The sequence below is a fragment of the Gadus macrocephalus genome, chromosome 23, assembly GCF_031168955.1.
Source record: "Gadus macrocephalus chromosome 23, ASM3116895v1".
In the NCBI taxonomy this organism is placed as follows: domain Eukaryota; kingdom Metazoa; phylum Chordata; class Actinopteri; order Gadiformes; family Gadidae; genus Gadus; species Gadus macrocephalus.
The window spans coordinates 13987841-13995340 of record NC_082404.1 but is presented as its reverse complement, the minus strand read 5'-3'; the positions used below and the strand labels follow the sequence as shown (position 1 = coordinate 13995340).

The 7500-nt window shown below is 50.9% G+C and overlaps 1 protein-coding gene and 1 long non-coding RNA gene across 28 annotated transcripts in view; one reads left to right on the top strand and one right to left on the bottom strand.

Moving 5' to 3' along the window:
• The window catches only part of LOC132452468 (uncharacterized), a 205931-nt gene that overhangs the window by 138385 nt on the left and 60046 nt on the right, over positions 1-7500 (top strand). The gene's annotated exons all lie outside the window — the stretch shown is intronic.
• LOC132452406 (phospholipid phosphatase-related protein type 5-like) overlaps positions 1-7500 on the bottom strand; it is a 31218-nt gene that overhangs the window by 7917 nt on the left and 15801 nt on the right. For both annotated transcript variants that reach the window (XM_060045029.1, XM_060045030.1), the window contains exons 3-4: positions 2588-2838; positions 1709-1885 (exon numbers count right to left, since the gene is read on the bottom strand). In XM_060045029.1, coding sequence (XP_059901012.1) covers positions 1709-1885; positions 2588-2838 — 428 coding nt within the window. The remainder of the gene's footprint in view (positions 1-1708; positions 1886-2587; positions 2839-7500) is intronic.

Here is a 7500-nt window from a genome sequence, read left to right as displayed (position 1 = left end):
TCTTCAGAAAACGTGGATGTGCAGCTAACGCTAGCGCCCTCGGTACGGCCGTCCATCAGCATGCTCACGATGCAAAGGGACAGGGGCCAGAGTCTGAATGAAGAGAATGCAGTTAGCCCCTACGACCCCCTGGCGTCCCCTGCCTTGGTGGGGCCTAGCCTGTTCTGCACAGGGCACTTAAGAAGATCTTTATTCTTCGAAAATGAAGCCCAATGAGATGAGGGGAGACGTACATCTAATTTCAGGCTTTCCTCTCAATCGATGGAGCTTGGTGAGAAGCAGGCTGCCCTCAACACCATCCAGCTAATCCTTCATGAAGACCTGCCCATTATCTCCCTAGGAGAGAGCATTACTTCATGCCTTTCATCTTCGGATTGCTCTTCATCCGACATCAATAGACAGAAGAAACTGAGCATAATTTCATATATCTACCAAAAGGAACACTGCCTCACGAATATGTACACACAGACCCAGAGACATCAAACAAACAATAGAACACAGACTCAACAACGGGAACCACGCAAAAGAAACACACAAAGAGACTTTCTACCAAGCTTTGACAGAACAATGTTATGACCTGGAATCTACTGAAGACACGATCGTCGTCTTCTCTAGAAGAAGGGTTGTGTGTGGTTTGTCTCTGTCGGCATGGTATACTGTGTGTCGTCCATCGTTCACAACCCAGTGAAAGAATCCCAGCCTCGCAGCCTCAAAACCTCACAGCCTCCAGCCACAACAGGCTGGAGGCCTGGCCGTCTGATCAGAGTCTGGTGAGAGGCACCCCTTATGTCCTGTGATCAGCCGGCGGAACGCTTCAGCTACACTGATGCAATAACAGGGCTGCCCGACCCTGGATGTCTCACACTGCCCAGCTAGTGGATAGGTCCTCCTAGTTATAGCATTGAACAGTTCATTCATATTCATACAATATGCTAATAAAAGATACTCGTTTCATGCCTCTGGGCAGTTTGATACTGAAAGCGTTGTTTGAGTAAAATGCATATCAAGTTCAAGCTGGGAGAAAGAGAGTGAGAGAGAGAGCGAGAGAGCGAGAGAGCGAGAGAGAGAGAGAGAGAGAGAGAGAGAGAGAGAGAGAGAGAGAGAGAGAGAGAGAGCGAGCTGCTAGCTGAGAGAGAAAGAGAGAGAGAGAGAGACAGAGACAGAGACAGAGAGAGTGAAAGAGAGAGAGAGGAGTGAGGGAGAGAGCGAGAGGGGGAGTTTAATGGGAGGGATGGGGACAGCTGCTAGGGAAAAAACTATACTGGATCATCAGTCTCTCTACCGCCTGACAACCCCCAGGGGACCGTAGGGCTGTGTGTCTCTATCTGTCTAACCTGCTCTCTCTCCCTCTTGTCTCTTTTTGTTTCTAACAGCCTCTCTCTTGTCTCTGTCTCTTTAACCGGCTCCTTCTCCCTCTTGTGTCTCTCTAACCGGCTCTCTCTCCCTACTGTCTCTCCTTGTCCCTCTCAGAGTCTCCCTCCCTCCTGTCACCCCTGTCTCTATGTCTCCTTAACCTTCTCTCTCTCCCTCTTTTGCTCTCTGTCTTCAACCGTCTTTCTCTCTTTTTTCTCTCCGTCTCTTTAACCGGCTCTCTCTCCCTCTTGTGTCCCTCCAGCTGGTTCTCTCTCCCCCTCTTGCGTCCCTCAAGCTGGTTCTCTCTCCCCCATCCGGCCCCTCCAGTCCCTCCCCGTCCCTCCCAGAGTCTCACCAGGAAGGTGGCGATGGCCCCCCCGATGACGAAGCCGGCGATGACGTCGGCCCAGTGGTTGCGGTACTCGGCCACCCGGTTGAGGCCCGTGAGGAAGGCCAGGCAGACCAGGGTCAGCGACACCACGGGCTTGGCCAGCCGCGTCCCCTTGGCGCGCACCGTGCAGGTCACGTACATCTGGAGCAGAGAGACACTGAGGCTGAGGACCCCTCGTCCACAGGGTCCAGGAGCTACTGTGGGGGGGCTGCGTGGTGTGTGTGTCATGGCGTGTGTGTCGTGGTGTGAGTTATGGAGTGTGTCGTGGTGTGTGGCGTGGTGGGTGACATGCCCGCGTGTATCGCGGTGCGTGACATGAAGTTGTGTGTCATGGTTTGTGACACGCAGGTGTGCGTGTGTCGTAGTGTGCGTCGTGGTGTGTGTCATGGTGGGTGTCATGGTGTGTGACATGCCGTTGTGTGTCGTGATGTGAGTCATGCTGGTGTGAGTCGTGGTGTGAGTCATGCTGGTGTGTGTCGTGGTGTGAGTCATGCAGGTGTGTGTCGTGGTGTGTGTCGTAGTGCGTGTGTCCTGGTGTGAGCCATGCAGGTGTGTGTCCTGGTGTGAGCCATGCAGGTGTGTGTCCTGGTGTGAGCCATGCAGGTGTGTGTCCTGGTGTGAGCCATGCAGGTGTGCGTCGTGGTGTGAGCCATGCAGGTGTGCGTCGTGGTGTGAGCCATGCAGGTGTGTGTCGTGGTGTGTGTCGTAGTGCGTGTGTCCTGGTGTGAGCCATGCAGGTGTGTGTCCTGGTGTGAGCCATGCAGGTGTGCGTCGTGGTGTGAGCCATGCAGGTGTGCGTCGTGGTGTGAGCCATGCAGGTGTGCGTCGTGCGGTTCTGCTCACGGCCAGGTAGAGGGCGCCGTAGACGCTGAGCGCCGCCTCCTTGGAGGGGAAGGTCTTGCGGGCCCTCAGGATGTCCCCCTGGTCCCCGGTGCACGCCTCCTGGTGGCTGATGTAGCGCAGCGCCTGCTGGCAGCCCAGCGCCGTGAAGTTGGGCTTGCACACCGTCAGGAAGTAGGGCGCCAGGTTCCCCGTCACCACCTGGCCCGCGTTGACGAAGATGTCCACGGTGAACAGGCCGAAGGTGTACACCCCTGAGGAGAATATTAACAAATCAAATGTTAACCTGCATGTTCGGTCACAACTGGATTTCCATTCCAGGTCACAACATCCCATCACACTCATACAGACATGAGGAAGGTCTTCATTGACCTCCTGGCTTAGCTCAGGAGGTAGAGTGGTCGACTTGTGACTGAAAGGTTGCTAGTTTGATCCCAGCTCCTCCAGCTGAGTGTCGAGGTGTCCCTGACCAAGACACTCTAACTGCTCCTGACGAGCTGGCTGTCGCCTTGCATGTTTGACTCCGCCTTCGGTGAGTGAATTTGTGTATGAACCATTGTAAGCCTCTTTGGATAAAAGTCGTCCACAAAATGACCTAAATGTAAATCCAACCAATTGAATTCATGAATCCTCCTCATCATCTTGCTGTTCACTCTGGGTATGACGTTGAGCAGCTGCTCAGCCCAGTGAGAAGGTTTCCTGTGACATCCTTTTGTCTTCATGAAGCTGCAGCTGATACCTCACACTGACGTGTTGAACCTTACTGCAGGGCACCAAGCCCCTCAACAGCTGCTCTGAGAGGTGGTTTCTCTTTGTTCAGCCGCTGTTCCCAAGTCAACACTGGTGGGCTACACTTTAATTATATGACCGACAAATAATAAGGAATCACGCAGTTGGGGCCTACTGTGTGCGTACGGCGATGTGAATCCAACACAAAAACACACACTTATAGTAATTATGTTTAGATGATTACAATGCGAGCGAGCGTCCAATCGAAACGATGTCTCTGCCTGTGTGCCACGCCTCCATCAGCACTGCATGCTTCCCGTACTGCGTACAGTTCATAATGTATGGTCACTGGGAAAGGAGGGAATCAAAAGGTTTCCCATTATCTGAGTCATTTCCTGCAATGACCCTTTTTGTTCTTGCTTCATTAGGCACCAAAGCCACAGCGTTCAACAACACCTGGTGAATATGTACGGTTCGCTGCCTCCAATCGCATTAGTATCGGGGACTAATGGACGACTCTGCGCGGTTTTCAACAAACACTCTCTTTCCAAGCAGGAGACAGACATGCTGCACTCAGAGCCTCTCGAAAGGACCAGGTCTCACCACAAAGGACTCCAACCTCTTGAGTTGTGAATCTGAATGGATACCGTCCAGAAACTGTCCAGATTTCACTCTGCAGAAAACATGACCTGCTCGCTGCTTCAACAATCCTGCAGCTGTGCCCACGCTGAACATCCACATTGGTTTAAAGACCGAGCCGTGGGCAGGGGAACCGGAAGTATCTACTGCTCCTCAGCTCATAGAGCTGAGAGCCCCCATATCTTTGTGATGAAATGGGGGGGGGGGGGGGGTCTTTATGAGGGAAACAGACAAAAAGACGATTGCTTCAGCTGCGACTAGTTTCCATCACAGTCAGCGGCCAGGTGTTTCTTCCATTAATGTTGTACATAAAGACGCTGGGCTGGCCTCCTCCTGCCAACCCATCACTCAGGAGCCTGTTACTGGGGGGGGGGAGACGACAGGCACTTTAGAAATCACGTCAACGTCGTGGTGCTCGGCTACTTTTAGGGCTTGAAGCCAGTGCTGGCTTGTTTGTGACTTCACTCTGTCACGAGGCATTGTGTGAAATGTCACTTTGGTTGTCGCTGTTCTTTGTTTTTTCCTGTGAATCACCAGGAAGACATTTAAACACACAAGACTGGGAGATACAGGATGCTTAGTTATAACCTGTGTTACAGGACGGTTATTTATAACCTGTGAGTTAAAGGAAGGTTGGTCACAACCTGTGGATACAAGACGGTTAGTTATAACCTGTGGTTACCTACAACTATTCAGAGAGCAGATAGCTATCAGTCAGGCCTGTATGTTGTAGCAGGATGTAACACTGACCACCTCACACAGGCCGATGCGTTAAGCTCTGAGCTGAGGTTCCTCTGGGTTAGTGAGTGGACCTTTGAGACGGTCAATCACCACGATTTAAATCCAAACATGAATATTGAATGATAAAGCTCTCCATCTAATATTTACTCACCAACAGGTTATCTGGTCATTAGTTTCTTATTAACGATGTGCAGAACCACTCTTGTCAGTAGTCCAGTGGAGGCTGCTCTATAAACCTTTAGGGGAATCAGTTGCTCAGTGTACTCACGTATAACTCATAGGATCTGGACCAATGGATCTGCTGAATGAGAAGTAAAAGAAGGAAACTGGATACAGAAACCCAGGTGGTGGGTGATGACTAAGAGGACAGAAACCGCATCACCCCACACAACACCACGAGCATTATACCAGCCGACTGTGTCTCACAGGTGGGCACATGGCTGAGGACCTCTGAGGGACCAACACCACCAGCTAATGAGTGCAGGAACGACCACAGACATCTGCGGGTTATTCTGGTATTTTAAAAAGTTCAGCGTGAGTCACAGGCAGAATAACAACGTTAGCCTGTTTGTCATGACGTTCTGTGTTGGGGAAACGCTCTGACAGGGCGGTCTCTTCTCACACTGAGGAGCGCCTCCACAACAACGGCCGCGCCGCGTGCAGCGTCCGGGCCGCCCCGCGGCTGAAGACGGCTCGGCTCAGCGCATGTGACGTGACGTCCTGTTAGGAGGACGAGCGCACCGCCGACAGTTCATGTAGTGTGTGTGTGTGTGTGCGTGTGCGTGTGTGTGTGTGTGTCCGCATGTTCGTGCGTGTGCACCCTGAACAGTAGATGGAGCAGTAACTACTCATGGTAGGTAAGGATGGGGTTAGGATCGTTATATGTTATGTTAGGTTGATCCTATATTCGATTTTCTGGTTTCCGGTTGCAAAGCTTAATATTACGGTGAAACGGTGTGTGTACATTTACATTTACATTGAGCGCGTTTAGCAGACGCCTTTATCCAATGCGACTTACAATAAGTACCTTTGTACTGTAAATAAACAATATATCGCTGTCGTTACAGTAAGGATGTTCATTGAACATAGACGTGCCAAGCACTAACAATCACTAGGTTACCCATTGCCCGTTTTCCAACAAATATACATTGTGTGTGTACATTAAGTGCCAGGACGTACAACATACAATAAGGAGGTAGACGGAGGAGGAGGAGGGGGTCAAGGGGGGGCTGTGTGTAGAGAGCTTTGTGGTTGTGGCTAACGCGCTGGCAACATGGCGGCGCTTTGAGCGTTGCTTTGTGGATGGACTCTCCTCTTAACACCGTGTGATTCTTTAGGCTGTGTGACATCAACTATTGTTTGTGAAAAGGTCATTGCAAAGTGTGAACATGAATAATTCCAAATAATTCACAAGAATATGACACAGCTGGTCTTTGATCTCCAGCCAGGCTCTACGGCTTTGGTCTGACGCAAAGAAATGTAATGTTATTACAGCTACACTCATAGCTACACACAGCTACACACACAGAGACACACAATATATATATATATATATATATATATATATATATATATAGAATAGCATATATTAAATAAGATAATAAGAAAGGTCCAAAGTATTGTTTCTTGAGTGGTAAAAATCGATAAAATGTCTGTTTAATGCTGAATAGTTGAAAGTAGAAAAGGCCCCTGGCATCAGGTGGACATCAGTTACCATGACGACTAACCACATCAGGTGGACAGTTACCATGACTACTGAATACTTCGGCTGTACATCAGTTCACAGCGACCACTAGCACTAACTGGCCGCGAGCAGTGCTTTACATCTCGTTCAGCGCCTCACTGCACAGGTTCCTTATACACCGACCGAGCATGAATAATGAGCTCTACTGGCAGCGCGTCCTGAATGCTCAGAACAGCAGAACACTCAGTGTTAAGTAGCGCTGGGACTCCGAGTGGCCCGCTGTTAAAGCAGCTTCACACAGCCCGCAGAAACACGGAGCTGCAGGGCGGAGTTATTTCAATTATTAATGTGCAAACTTATTATCTTGTCAAAGCTGCAAAATGAAATGAACATAAATGTTGGTGTATAAGACATAAAATATGTATCATTCCAAAGAGCAAGCCTTAAGAGATGAGATGAGTGCTAGCGCTAAACTTTGGTGAATAAACAGTCTCCCTCTCTCTCTCTCTCTCTCTCTCTCTCTCTCTCTCTCTCTCTCTCTCTCTCTCCCCCTCTCCCCCTCTCCCTCTCCCTCTCTCTCCCCCCTCTCTCTCTAATTCTCTCTCTCTCTCTCTCTCCCCCCCTTTCTTTCTCTCTCTCCCTCTCCCCCGCTCTCCCTCTCCCTCTCTCTCCCCCCTCCCTCTCTCTCTTTCCCTCTCTCTCTCATCTTTGCACCTCGCTCACAGCAGTGCTGTGCTTGAATAAGCAAGACGCTAAAAGTCGGGGGGGTCCGCATCGCAAGGGGGAGGCGAGGGGGGGGGGGGGGGGGAGGTGACAGCAGTGGGGGAGTTAGGAGACAGGACAGAACAGAGTGTGAAGAGACCCACAGAGGAGGAGCGCAGGAGAGACGGAAGGAGGAGCGGAGGAGAGACGGGAGGGGTGGAGGGGAGACGGAGGAGGAGGGGAGGAGAGAAAGGAGGAGGGACAGGAGGAGAAATGAGTTCTGCTCTCCCATCCAGCTGAGCCGTGAGTCACGGCGACGCCTCGAGACAGATCCACCACAGGGAGACGTTCACACTCACCCTGTCGTCTCTGTACATGACTACCTTAGTTTACATCAGCCGCTGGTAGACCTTCACATTCA